The sequence below is a fragment of the Seriola dumerili genome, unplaced genomic scaffold (assembly GCF_002260705.1).
Source record: "Seriola dumerili isolate Sdu_G_001 unplaced genomic scaffold, Sdu_1.0 BDQW01000017.1, whole genome shotgun sequence".
In the NCBI taxonomy this organism is placed as follows: Eukaryota; Metazoa; Chordata; class Actinopteri; order Carangiformes; family Carangidae; genus Seriola; species Seriola dumerili.
In genome coordinates this window covers 1,063,559-1,078,415 of record NW_019174272.1, presented here as the reverse complement: position 1 = coordinate 1,078,415, position 14,857 = coordinate 1,063,559, and the positions used below count along the sequence as shown (strand labels likewise).

General features: G+C 39.7%; 1 protein-coding gene across 5 annotated transcripts; it reads left to right on the top strand.

Annotated features, from left to right (window-relative positions):
* The first annotated feature begins 392 nt into the window (after positions 1 to 392).
* Positions 393 to 11,437, top strand: ddhd2 (DDHD domain containing 2). Of its 5 annotated transcripts, none has more exons than XM_022757906.1 (19): positions 393 to 495; positions 1,084 to 1,233; positions 2,852 to 3,044; positions 4,393 to 4,586; positions 4,738 to 4,827; positions 4,977 to 5,097; positions 5,190 to 5,279; positions 5,365 to 5,506; positions 5,642 to 5,850; positions 5,932 to 5,993; positions 6,102 to 6,221; positions 6,297 to 6,440; positions 6,557 to 6,733; positions 7,255 to 7,410; positions 7,542 to 7,644; positions 7,738 to 7,899; positions 8,121 to 8,225; positions 10,085 to 10,253; positions 10,430 to 11,437. In XM_022757906.1, exons 2-19 carry the CDS (start codon positions 1,114 to 1,116, stop codon positions 10,509 to 10,511), a joined length of 2,439 nt encoding a protein of 812 aa, XP_022613627.1. In that variant the 5' UTR covers positions 393 to 495; positions 1,084 to 1,113; the 3' UTR covers positions 10,512 to 11,437. The 5 variants fall into 5 exon arrangements, with proteins under 5 accessions (XP_022613627.1, XP_022613637.1, XP_022613618.1 ...); XM_022757916.1 differs by having other exon boundaries at positions 997 to 1,233; positions 6,297 to 6,392; XM_022757897.1 differs by having other exon boundaries at positions 997 to 1,233.
* Positions 11,438 to 14,857: the final 3,420 nt, after the last annotated feature.

The window sequence follows — 14,857 nt, the reverse complement described above, 5'->3', positions numbered from 1 at the left end:
TGTGGTGTTTCGTGGTGCCTTACAGTGCCCCTTGTAAATTTTAAGTTTTACGCATAAAGTTCCGTTCTTTTGCACCATGGGGGGTGTTTACGAAGGCCGTTTGAGTCTAAATAAAATTGAGTTATAATTACTCTTACAGCTGAATACTTAGCTGAAGAAAACGTACGATATTGTTTGTTTATTAGGAATATTTTTTTCTATTGAAAATGGACGCTGTGTTCACGTGTTTCGCCCTCTAATATTCACACGTTGAAAGCTCAGGCATCACAGCTAACTCTCTTCGTAGAATCGTATTTATTCAAAACATTTTATTTGACGGTTAATGTGGTCATTTGTGAACGTTAATCTCTCAATCGTCACATTTCCGAGAAAACACGAACCGCGCAGCGTTTGACAGGAGGCTGTCCTTGGCTAGCCGAGCTATCCAGAGCGAGCTAAACAACGAAAACAAATCCTCTGCATAAACAAATCATCTGCATGTATGTGAAGTTGTCGGTGAGTCTAAGTTAACAACTGTCTCTTACTAGTTCTGTAACGTCCAAAACACCCAATAGGATGTGAGAACGGAGAACTTAACACTAGTGTCCCGTTCAACCATCATAACTCTGCTAGCATGAACCCCAACCAAGTACCTTTGGCCTCTACGAAGTATTTGTTACATTCTTAAAATTAACAAAAACTAGAGAATTAACCGTTAACATTAGCTAGTTTTGTTCAAGATAATGTCAAGAAATTCACAAATACATCAGCAGAACTCTTAATTACAGCCATTAACGGTTAGCGTTAGCTGACACATTAACCTGTTTACATTTTCAATTTGCTTTAACCACTTAAACATTAGTGATTGGTGAAACAACTGCCAGGGTTTCCTCAGAGCTGGCTTGTCTTTATATCGCACCATCTATGATGCTCTGATACAAGTAAATAGAAAGTGAATTGAAAGTGAGTTTGACAGGCATTGCATGTTATGTAACTAATAGTTTGATGGTCTTTCAGCCCCCTGTTTGCTCTCGATCAGTGTGCAGCTGGGTTGTTGCAGGTCCTGTGTTTGTGTGCCCTCCCCTTGCCCCCCCCTCGGGTCAGAGCTGAGGGTTGGGGTCTGGTCTTGGGCTAATGTCATTCAGTCCTGGTGAGGAGGGGGGTCTATCTCAGGCTGCCCCTAACGTCAACACAGAAGACTTGTTTGACAACCCCACTCAGACTGTGGCTACAGGGAAAACACCTGAGGATCAGGTGAGGGTGCATGTGTGATTTTGTGATTTGATTTGTGAGTGTAACATTGTTGAATGACAAAGCCTTTTTCCAGTAGGAAACGGGATTTAAAGGATTTAGGTTCTAGTTAGGCATCACAGATGTGACTGGTTGTGATTAGGGTTGGGTTCAAAGGTTAAGGGGAAAACAAAATGATGAAAAACTGGACAGGACAGGCCAAGTTACGTTGTGCATACTTTGCACAGAGTAGTATGGTCTATTTTCATTACAAGAAAAGTTGATAAATTGTTAGTGTATAACAAGAAACGTTCACATGTGTTAAGAAAGACCTTAATCTGTGATAAGGTTTTTGTTTCAGTCCTGGACTAGGCTGGTCTGTGATCAGGGAAGCCCTGGGAGTTATAAGCAACCACTGACAGTTTGATAGAAGTAACATTGTACCTCTGTACAACAAGCTATGACATCTTGCACAATTTCAAGGCCATGTCAGTTCTGAAATACTTAGAAACCAAATTCTCTCTTCAAGTGATAATGAATTTGAAAAGGTGCATATGTGATTCATTGCAATGTGCCACCAAACAAGGCTTTAGAAAAACCATTCACTGCTTACGGAATCTGATGAACAAATGAGAAAGTACAAAGTGATTGTTTGTGCTGTTCCTGTCCTCTCGGGCAGAAATGCATTCTTTTCCCCTTTTTGAATATTAGTAGGGCAGGGCAGAAATGGTGAGCTTGTGGAGGCTATTGACGGAAGCCACTTACTGTTCTTCTTTAAGGTGTTCACACATTGTAAATTTTTAGACACAGCACATAGACCGAAGGAGACAATAAAACCAGCATGGTGTCGCAAGCTAGAGTCAGTGTGTGTCCTCTTGTAAGTGATAAGCTAGAAACATACACATACCTGGGTATTACGAGTATTACGAATCACATTATGGTTTAATATACTATACTGTATAAAGTCTGAAGTTGCAAACGTGCTGAGCAGTGCACAAACAGGAAGGAATTGCTCACAAGAAGATAAACTGATTTTATTCCTAGGAATGATTCTCCGTTCACATTCCAGTTTATTTTCAGTCTTGCACATTACATTCCAAATTGGATTGCTGATTTGGCTCCTGTGTGTCATGTGGGAGTTGGTTGTTGTATCTAGCAGTATCAAGCTTTGTCTTTTCTTTCAACACAATGACACAGGGCCAGCAGGAGTACCAAAAGTATTACTGGCAGCATTGTTTGTCAATGTAAGATATTCAGTGGAAGTAGATGCAATACTGATACAGCTGTAGCTGTAGCTGTATCAGTAGTGGAAAGAAGAGGAGACAAGAGATAGCTTGTAGAGGAGGAAAGAATAAAACAGGGCTTTGTGCTTCCGTCCAAGAGGAGGCCTGATCCTTTTTTGTCCGACTGTCCTTTGCTTTGTCTGATAGTCTCAGGTTCCTCGATAGGAGCTTAATAGAAGAGTGCAGACTTAGCTCAGACTTCACTATTTACTTATTCTGGAAACTGCAGAGGTGAATGGTGAGCTGTTCTAAGTGTATAGAGCAGGCATTTAACTTTACCAGGTAACTGAGCAATATTGCTGACATGAAGAAGAAATGTTGATTTAACATCTTGACTGTGCTGGTACAATTTTTTCCAGGTGGTGCCTGTGGTGGATGAGGCCTCTCCTTCTTCCACATCCTCCTTTGAGATGCTTGACATGGAGTCGGTCCCAGCTCCTTACCAAGAAGTGCAGCCTCACTGGTTCTTCTGTCGACGGGCCGATGACAGCACCTCCTGGCTTCCTTTCAGCATAGAAGACTCTGAGAAACTAGAAAGGGCCTTCGACACTGGTGAGGGGGTGTATATATTTTACTTGTACATTATACTGTATACTGTACATATGTGTTTTGTTGAAATGGATTATCAGGGTAGGTCTGTGAAAAGAAAGGAATGAGTTGCTATAAACAGCAGTGAGAAGGATAAAATGTCAAAATAATACTGTTGCCAACCATGGCCTGATGCCCACTAGGGCACTTTACTCTCTTGACAGGACATGCCCACTGTTACTAGCAGTTTAACGGCAAGTTGATGTTTAGTTTCAGGGAGGTTTTAGGTTTTATTGTCAATATAGAGTAGTTTTGTAAAAAAAAAAAAAGAAAAAAGAAAATACATTCATTCAGTGTTGACATTCATGCTTTCACTTATAATTGAAAGGGCTGTTTAAAAAGAAAGATCCCTTATTTTGAAAATATGTTTTAGATAAAATTGATTTGAATTTTAAATGAATACTTGACATTATGAGAAGATAAATATCACTCTAATGTCTATACAGTAAATATGAAGCAACAGCCTGCAGCTGGTTAGCTTAGCTTAAAGACTGAAAATGGGAGAAAAAGCTAAAGCAGCTGGTCTGACCCTTTCCAAAGTAATAAAATCCACCTCACAGCACCTCCGAAGCTCAGCAATTAACATGTTGTATCTCATGTGTTTAATCCATAAAAAACAAAAACAAAGTGTAAAAGTCTTGTGTTGTGGTTTTACAGAAGGTTATGTGCAGGACTACGCCTTTAACATATTGAATATCTACATTAATAATCACACACATACCTCATGTAAACATATAAAGCAATAAAAAAGCAGCACGGTCTAGACTTGCTCTTTATGAAAAATACCCTGAGATATGATTTGGCACTATATAAATAAAATTTGACTTGACTTGACTTCTTGTCTTTCTCTGTGACAATATAAGTCTCTCTAATGTGAGACAGGGTGGCAGTGTTTTTGCCCACAGCCCGATAGAGGGTAAAATATGTCCATAATATTCCAGAAGACTGCACTTAGCCTCCTGATGATGCTGCTGCAGAAGTCCACAGTCAGTGAGCAGTGATTGCTGCAAAGTAACAATGTAGTCTTGTGGGTAAATTCTCAACAGATTTTAGCTTGAAAAGTAACTTATTTTCCAGTCATATGTCTCATTCATTCATCAGCCGTTCTCCAGAATCATTGTAGCCTTTTGCATTCCCATAAATAATTATTTCATGTACCGTTTTCCTCCATGCATTTAACACAAATATCTAGAACATCAGGGAACAAATCTAACAAATCTAAAGCACTTTAGCACAACACTATTGTACTCACTTGTCCTTGTAGAACCTTTGCTTTTGGTTTTATACCTATTTATGTATGGTTACTTTGCAGGAGGAGACAAGGAGGAGGAGGTGGTGGTAGCCGTGGATGGAGAGCGGTATGACGTACATGTCAAAGAGAGGAAGCGCTACGCTGTGTACTGGGAGCAAGGTCCCACTGAAGTCCGTCGCTGTACCTGGTTCTACAAAGGAGATAAAGACACCAGGTTCATGCCTTACCCTGAGGACTTCAGCCAAAGTCTGGAGGTAGTCTGACACCGACACTGAGCTTATACCACCACACCGCTCATTCCTTCAGATTTTGACTATGTTCTCTTCCTAACTTTGTCTGTGCCTCAGTTACTCTTTTCATTTGTTGGTCTTTGATTTCTCCCCCACCCATCCTCCAATTTTTCAGGAGGCTTATATGATCGCAGTCACCTTGGACGAATGGAAGAGGAAACTGGAGTTTCCCACTGGAGAGACTGTTATCTTACACAATCCCAAAGTAAGGCCTGATGTTAAAATATCACCATGAACAGCATAATTAAATACATGACAAAGCCACACCACAAGTTAATATGTATTTTTTAAATTAGGTTCATTGTTTTCCTCTCATAAGTCCTCCTCTCTTTCATTTCCCTACTCCTCACTCAGCTGATAATGCAGTATCAGCCAATAGGATTGCAGGATGAGTGGGTGTCTTCCCCCTCAGAGCAGACCCGACCTCGAACAGTAAAGAGGGGAGTGGACAACATCTCTGTGGAAATACTTGATGGTATATGTGTAGGAATGTGGAATAAAAGCCAAATTCAGAAAGTATAACCTGTAGTCAACACTTGAGTGCTCATCATAATTCTGTGTTCCCAGGTGAACCAGAAAAGGTGGACCACCTTGTCTTTATGGTGCATGGCATCGGCCCTGCGTGTGACTTGCGCTTCAGATCCATCATACAGTGTGGTAGGTGTGTGTGTATATTTATTATTTATGTATATGCATATATTTATATGTATTTATGACACCTTGTCATCTTATCTCTCTCCAGTAAATGACTTCAGGAGTGCTTCCCTGTCCCTCCTGGCTTCTCATTATAAACGTGCTCAGCAGGATGGCCAGGTGGGCAGAGTTGAGTTCCTCCCAGTCAACTGGCACAGTGCTCTACATGGGGATGCCACTGGTGTGGATGAGTACGTATGAAGAGAGATAGAGAGTGTACAAAAAAGATTCCCCTGTTCTACAATACTTATGTCTTCATTACTTGCTGAAAGTTGTCAGACTCTGGCTACCTGCATTTTATTTTCTCTCTTTTTCTCTGATTTCAGGGACATCCAGAGGATCACTCTTCCCAGCATCAGCAGGCTGAGACATTTCACCAATGACACTCTGCTGGACCTGTTTTTCTATAACAGCCCTACCTACTGCCAGACCATAGTGGACACAGTGGCCTCAGAGATCAACAGGCTGCACTCCCTCTTTAAACAGAGACACCCAGAATTCAACGGGGCAGTTTCAGTAGTCGGCCATAGCCTGGGTTAGAGATGCAGAAACATACACATAGCCACAAACAAGTGCAACATAAAAAAGCTTCAACTTGTCCACTTTGTCTCCTTAGGTTCACTGATCCTATTTGACCTGCTAACCAATCAGAGGACTGGATCAGAAGCCAGAGAGGGGGTACGATGACAGTCATAGTAAAAGATCAGTATACTGCTAAAATTATTGCATATTTCTATGTATGTACATAAGACAATTGATTTCCTATTCTGTCTCTATGTGCTCAAGGTACCTTCTGGTGAGCCGTGTCGTCTGAACGGTGACACACTGGAGCAGACTCTGACCAGACTGGGCCTGCAGCAATACCTGGATACACTGCAGGCAGAAAACCTTGACCTAGAATCACTGGTAACACACACACACAGTGGGCATGCAAATTCAAGTGTAATTCATAGTTAAAAACGTATGTTTCTCTTCTTTTAGGCTCTTTGCCATGACAGTGATCTCAAAGTTTTAGGAATCCCTCTTGGACCTCGGAAGAAGATCCTGAACTACATCAAGAGGAAATGGCTTCCAGCGGTCAGACATGGGCAAAAACTATCCCAAGTTCCTCTCCAATTTTATATGGTCAAACAAATGTGGATTCATTTCCCTGCTGGTGGCTTTTCATCATGTTGTGTTTTTATGTGTATTTTTCTACATGGCCATCAAATAAGCATTTTTGTATTTCTCACTCTACACAGGATTGTAAGACAGGGACAGTGTGTCTGGCACCAGGGTTGCAAGTTCAACCCCAAACGACCAGTGATCAAGACGGTGACCAATCTTCGGGACTGACGGCGCAGCAGTACCAGTTCCATAGGGAGCAATCTGTCACCAGTGCTGTAGACTATGAATACTTCGACGTGGGCATTGGACAGGTAGCACACATGCTTACAGATTCAGTACGATTATTTGTGCTTGGGAGTACCAGTAGCTGAAAGCTTTGACGCATCAAATTCCTGCTTCTCTTCCAACCCCCCCCCCCCGCTTGCCTGGACAGACCAATGGAGGCATAGCCAAGGGACAGGTGTGTCTCACATAGTGTCCCCATGCTACCAGGCTTTGTGGGCAGGGAAAACTCAAGGCGACTGATTTATCGTGGCTATTTTATGAGCCATGGAGTTCCCATGGCTAAGTCACATTATGCTGTGATTTGTGTTTGTCCCATTGAGTTGTACAATCCAATAACACCCTCTGTGTCTGTGCTCATCCGTTCCTGCATGAATGGTCAGTTCCCCGGTCTCCTCCTTACTTGCTTTCACACTCCCTCCCTATGAATGCCTGTCTGCCTGTCTGTTTTCAAACATCAGGGTTCACCAGAGGAGTATTATCTCAATTCCATCTGTCTTACTGGCTGTGTAGTAGCACACGTGTTTCTGAGCCCACCCTCTCTCCCCAGGTATCCATTGATTACCCACAGCTGGCATTCCACCCTCAGACGTTTTTTGCATTTGGCTCTCCCATTGGAATGTTTCTGACTGTTCGTGGGCTCAAACGCATCGATCCAAACTACACCTTCCCAACCTGCAAGAGTTTTTACAACATCTACCACCCGGTGAGTAATCACATATTTGCTGCAGGATTACACAAGCTCTCATTTGCCACAGTTACAGCATTCTTCTTACATACTGAAACAGGTCATCTATTAAAAGTTACTTTCATCTCTTCCCTGTTATTGCTGTGTAGTATGACCCTGTGGCCTATCGGATAGAGCCCATGATTATTTCAGAGGTAGATCTGGAGCCTATGCTAATCCCTCATCATAAAGGCCGAAAGAGGATGCACCTGGGTATGACTGTCTTTCTTTTTCCTTGTCTTTGTTGAACAATATTGTCGTATGAGCTTTTGTTTAATGATAGTCTATATTTCCTTTGTCCTGAAGAACTAAAGGACAGCTTGACCCGTATGAGCATGGATTTGAAGAACAATGTATTGGGATCACTAAGGACGGCGTGGCAGTCTTTTTCCAGGCTACCTGTTGCTGCACTGCCCCCGGTTGACGAAGGAGAAACTACAATAGAGAGAAACCTTCAAGAGACACAGGGTAAAAAAAAACACTTTTGTTTGTATTTATGAATGTTGTGTGTGTGTGTGTGTGTGTGTGTGTGTGTGTGGGAGTGTGCAGAAGAGTTCTAACCCTGTCTCTTCATACTCCTCTCATCCCTCTTTGCATGTTACCACCCTCCCTTCCCCTCCCCTCTTCTGCTCTGTCTGGTGGTTGCTCCTGCGACCCTTCAACCCTTACCATTTTACCTTGAACCTCAGCCTCAGCGGCAGTCACTGCTTCTGCTAAGAGAGACGAGAAAAGTGCTGATTTTTGGACTAAAATACTGGAGTGGCCCAGGGCCCTTCATAAGTATTACTTCCAAGGTAAGCCAGGATAACCACATGGCTAGAGTAAATGAAAAAGCGAGTAAATGAACTCTCTCTAGGTTATTATTAACTGCTTAGTGGAATGGTTGGTGATCACCTACTTTTCTAGCCTATGAGCCTATGAAAGCCTATGAGCCTATTATAGACTGTCTCTCATACAGCCTTTTATATTTCAAATTCCCTGGCTTGAATCTGGAAAATTTTCCATTATTTAAGCAAGAAATTACTGTCACTACTTCATTCCTTGTAGAAAATATGCTGCTGTACCTGCAGTATTGATTCTTTCTTCTTCTGTTCTGCTACTTACTATGGTTTACTCTGGCACATTAACTTCTTCTCAAAGAGCAAATGGTATGTAATGTAAGTCATTATTGCTGCAGGCTCTCACTACTCCTCTGCTCCTCCTTTCCATAATGCCCAACTGCATTACTCCTGCTGTACATCTAATCTTCAAGTTTAATTTACTGACACTTACTTCAGGGCTTTCCCTCCCTCTCTGGCTATCAGTTGTGATTGGTTGAGTTGAGTGCTTCACTGACTGTCAGCATCAGAAGACACTTCTGTAACCAGCCCATGGGACACTCTCTTAAGAGCTGAACATATAACACCTGTGGTATAGTAGTGATACAGTTGTTTTTGTAACAAGAGTCATTTGCTGGAGCTGAACCAGCACTGTAATGTCATTCATCAGTAGCAAGTCACGTACATGCAGCTACATGTCCTGTCCTTTTCTAAACCACCTGGAATTCTTAATCTGTCAGTTCATTAAATGACACAAAGGGAATGCAGCTGCTATCAAAAAAAGACCATACATTTTAAATTACAACTTTATTTTTTGTCAACTTTTCACTCTTTTTCCCTTAAAGAAGACTCAACCAAACTTCAGCCTGTAGAAATTTGTTTGCCTCAGCTCCCTAAATAGTACTGCACGGTACTAGTAGTACTACTTTTTAATGTTATAATTATAAGATAGTAAATGCAGAATTAGGGTGTCCGAAATATCCATTTTAAAACGCATGAAAAAGTAGCAGCCAGCTACTTAGGTTTTTGTGGAGGGCCAATTTGAGATCACTCTTAAGACAGTGAACAGTGTGTTCATAATATACCAACAAACACATTCATTCATCACAAAATGGACCCACTTTTACTGACATTTACTCAACATCATACTCTCACTTAAGAGTCAGTGCCCAAACATTTAACAGGTCAATTTAAAATAAACAAGTAAAAAACTTATCACAACTTATTTAAATTTATACAGCACTGTTAGGAAATGTGATATGTAAATATTGTTTCTTATTATATGAAATTATCTCTTAAAATGTTATCATCATGTGACCACTATTGCTGAATATTTCTGAGTTGCTTTTAAAACCTACCCTATACCTGCAGTATTTGTAAGACCTGTATTTGTTGCCCTTTTTTTTTTTTAATGAAATAGTTAAATCTATGTTCTTTTAACTGTAATTGGTCAGCACATCGTATATGAGCAAATTATGCCTGTATTTGGTGTTGATACCTACAGTATATATGCTATACTTTGTTACAGCATTACGCTGCTGACTAATCTCTGGGGTAGAAAGAGTTTAAGAATTTAATTCAACTCCAGAGGAGAGGTGAATGAAACTGCATTGTGTTGTATTCAACCTGCATTATTCTATAAATTCCCTTTGGTTTGAATGTTGTTTGCTGCAGACAGCAGCTACTTTCTTCTTTCCTGTCTTATTATATAATCTGTTCTTGTTTTACCAAAAAATATGAGTGAAGACAGGAAGCTGCTGCTAGCTATTATCATTGTTTCTGCTGTTTATTGTCTGTCTATACAGTCTTATCTGTTTTGACTTCTGTCCCTGCAGGAGTGAGTGAGGAGGCAGAGTCCTCAGTGTCAACAGAGGAGAGAGAGCAGCCAGAGATTAAAGTGGGGATGTTGAATGGAGGACGAAGGATCGACTATGTACTTCAGGAAAAACCCATTGAGAGCTTTAACGAATACCTGTTTGCCATCCAGTCTCATCTGTGTTACTGGTGAGTCATGCATACCTGTTCAGAGGAGAGGTGAACTACAATAATTGTGTCCTTGTATGTTGCGTTCCTGGTATTTGCTCTTTGTTTTATCACATTTTATGTAGCAATTTTTTAAAATCTAAAATCATTTACGTTTTCCCCCCTTCTCCTTCTCTTTCTGTTTGTCTGTCTGTTAGGGAATCTGAGGATACTGCTCTCCTGCTGCTGAAGGAGATCTATGATAAGCTGGGTGTGGCCTTTGAACAGCCACAACAGTAATAAAAGTTTTATGAATGTAAACTTGCTAACATGACAGTAACCTGAAAGTATGAAAATGAAGGACACCGTGACTGAGCTAGAGGCTCCACAATCCTCTTCCAGAATGCCTTACCGTCTGGGTGTTACCTGCCTGCCCTGCCCTCTCCTCCTCCCAACAGTGGAGACTTTTTGGCTGCAGTCAGGTGATCTTGTTTCAGATAATTTGTGGTAGTCATAGCTTCTTGGTTTCGTTTGAACTCCCACTACCGGACTGGGTTTGGTGTGTGAAAGTTGTTTCAAATCCACCCAAACATTACTGTCATGCTCCTGATTGCACTTTTTTTTTTTTTAATTTGAGTCTTTTTTTATTTTATTTTACTTTGCACTTTCACTTGCCAACAATTATTGACGTATCATGCTTACAGCTGCAGCTGAATAATATTGAAAAAAAATAATCATGTGAACCAGTGGACACACACAATAATTGTTCAAGTAAGGAAGAACACATCAAGTTACGTAACGGGTATAGTGTTCATCAAATTGGTTTGTATTTCAAACTGGAATTCATTCTCAGCTGGCATATCTATGTACTGTAGTTCACAAAAAATATATTTAAATATCCCAGAATATAATTAAAATAGTAGATTATAATCTATAAAATTTGATATATTTCCCAGACCTGTGTACAGCCTCCAAAACTCAGAAATGTAGAACTATAATTATAATTAACTATAATCCATATTATGTGTGTCAACTGGGAATCTCTCTTGACCAAGGAATCTCTCCCATAGCATAACATTAGACCTCCTCCTTACAAATAACCTGATTAGGAAAATGAAGGTTGATATTCTGTCTGTTACAAGTTTCCTGGCAGCTCCTTTTTCAGTCTTATATTGACTGTAAATGAAAAGTGAAGTTCATCTTTCTTTCTAACCACATTTTTTATTTCATTTCAGTTTGATCATATCTACACATGTTTTGGAAAGAAGTAATCCTAATGAAGTATCGTGTCAGAAATGAAGTACAGAAATGCAGGTGCTTCAAAGGATAAGCTGGTTGTCTTCTCATGGTGTGTGTGTTTGTTTGTGTGAGTACAGCATGTTATAGCATTGTGGGAATTGCACAGAAAGGCCAGTTCCACCTTTTCTCCTCTAGGTCTGTTCCACTCCTCCTTTATCATTCTCTTCTTTCTGCTCTGTTATAGATGACTCAAATTATATCTTGCTGTAAACCAATACCACCTTGGTATTCTTTATCTTCAGATATAGTTAATTCCAAGACAGACTGGGATCTGAATAACTTTTGCAAAATCTAAGGGCCAAATCATACATGATCCCCTCATTTGTTCCTTTGTATGAAGGTATTGTGTAATCACCATTTCTATCTGTATTGCATGCACTTTTTTAAGTCAGAGCAGAGTTTCTCAACATTTCCTGGTGGTGACTGAATTTACGTTCCAATATTTACATAATTCTTACAGATGCAGCAATAACAGTTGTAACATTGAAATCACATGAATTTGATTTAAAGAGCATGATAAATAGATTATATATAAATTGTGTGATTCTGAAGCAAATCATATTTATTTTATGTAAAATATATTTTAAAAATATCAGTATATCATTGTTAGAAATATCTCAGATCTGCATCTGCATATCAAGCAACATGAGGTCCAAACAACAAAGTTGAGAAACTCTCTCTGTTAGAGTGATTTAACTTTCTCAATGACTCATATCTTATGCACTGTCAGGGCATCACAGCCCCACCACCAAAGCTCTGAATCACCTGTATCTCAGCTCTCTGGGTGTAACATCTGCACAATTAACGAATTAACCGAATGGGGTTGTTCATTTTTCATTCTTTAGAAATGCACTGAACACTAAATTCCCATGTTGGAGTGATTTCCTTGAACCTCACCATTATCTCTGTTTCTGGAAATGTAGGTATTTAAACAGTAAAGACTGGCTCTTCCTCTTCACCATAAATACTGTTTTGGCATTTGATACTAATATGTTGATACCAAAAACAAATGTTTTCCTTTCTGAATACATACCCTATGAATATGGTTACATGTTGTGTGTGCCATAATAAAACATTTCAAAGGTCTTGTTGTGTTCTTTGGAGTTCAATGAAGCATTCTTATTCTGGATCTGGAAACACAATGAATTAACCTGCAGCAAGTAATAAGAGTCGGGGAGGGGGGTTTAAGAGGAATAACTTCACTGTGGCAATTATAAATCACATACACAGCATCAGCAGTGATAAGCAACAAAGTACATTTACTCATGTACTGTACTTAAGTACAATTTAAGGTACATATACTTTACTAGAGGATCTTCTTTTCATGCCTCTTTATACTTCTTGCATTTCATAGGGAAATATTATACCTTTTCATTTGAGAGCTTTAGTTACAAGTTACTTTACAAATTAAAAGTTTATATACAAAACACATGAAGAGCCTGTAAAATGATAACAAAATTAAGTTAGAACTTATATTACTTCACCTAACAATACAATTGCAGCTGTACAGGTTAGCTGATAAAATGATTAATTGATTGACAGAAAATTAATGGTCAAGTCAATTAATTAATAATTTACATGAATTGCAAGCATTTCATGGTTCCAGCTTTTCAAATGGATTTATAGTTTTCCTTCTAACTATTTTCATATGTTATTTACCTATTTAATAATTTTAAGGCATGAATTATTGGTTGGACAAAACAAACATTGAGAATGTGTCAATATTTTTCTAAAATTTTAATTTAATTTAAAAAAAAATCTGATTAAACCGTATGGAAATAATTAGTTGCATTCCTACATAAAATAGTTCAAATCAGGTCCACCTCAACAGGAAACTACAACAGTAAAATCCTTTTTAAACATTAATGCGTCAGCAATAGTAATCTAATTGTAAAATTGAATGACACAGTACATATTTTCTGCATTTAATGTTTTTTATTTTACTTTCATATACATTTTACTGGTTATATTGAGATACTTTTATTTTATCCAGTACTTTGTCCAGCCTCGTTGCTATGACAAATTACTCGAGCATGCGCAGTCGCGAAGTAAACACGGCATCACTTACAGCGGGTGAATTGACTATTGACTAACTTTGACAACAACCATGAGGCAAGTTGAAGTCTTCTACTTGGTTTGAGCTTTTGTTTGGAGCCATTCGTCATGGCTGTTCGCTATACTGTTCCTGTATTTATTTATAGTTTACTTAATTTACGATGCTAACAGAAGTTAGAAGCTAACAAGTGACCAGAGTAACAGTCGAAAGGCTGCACTGTCCGTTAACGTTGCAATATCATACACTAAGTAAGTAAATAAAGTAAGTAAATTATACTTACTTCAGTATCACTTTGTTTTTCACACAGTGTGCGATTGTGCCCACTGTGTATGATATGTGGTGAAGTCATTCAGAAATTAGGACTGCCATAGTGAGCCTCATGTGATTCACCTCAGTGGGAGTAAGTTATGCACGAAAGCCTCTCAGTTATTTTCAAAGGCTGGCCTGTCCCGGGAACCACTGCCTGATTCTCTAGTACTCTCAGGGTTTTTTAGCCATTGTTCAATTTTTCAGAAGAGACTAACGGAATGGCACAGGCTTGAATCAAGAGGTGAGATTTCTTTCAATCATTATGTGGCTCTGCTGTATTGACACTCAGTAGGATGAATGGACCAATGATACAGCACACTTCCAGGTTTATTCTTACCCTGTTGGTTAAATAATGTCTAACTAGCTTTTCACATGTTTAGAGTAATCATATTCAGTTTCTGTCAGCCTAGAGATGCCTTTTTTGTCACACTGATTGCGTTGTTTGATCTGAATTTGAATCCAGTTTAGTTTCAGGGTAAGGGGTCAAAATGTAACTGATGAGCTTAGGAAATGAATGTATTCAAACAAACTGTGAGCTTTAACTGTGTGCATGTGTGTTTGTGTGTGTTTGTGTGTGTTTGTGTGTGTGTGGGTGTGTGTGTGTGTGTGTGTGTGTGTGTGTGTGTGTGTGTGTATTATCATGCTAAACTGTGAGGGGCTGCAGGGGTGGGTTCTGGGTCACAGCAGGTAGTGGGATTGTGGTACAACAAGTGGAGCTGTGTTTTATGCCACCAACTCTCCCTCCATCATCCCTCCCTCCCCCTGGATCTCAGATCTGGTATTCAGCTGACTAACAATAGAAGAGACTCTTTCTCTCTTGAACAATACTCTCACCCCTGCCAGATACCCCCATGACACACACTCTCCATCTACCCCCCCCAACTCCTTGGATTGAGTGGTCTTTAAACTGCCCCCTCCCCACACACACACACACACACTCCACCTCTCTGTCTTTCTCCTTCTAGAGGCTGTGCATTGCCTA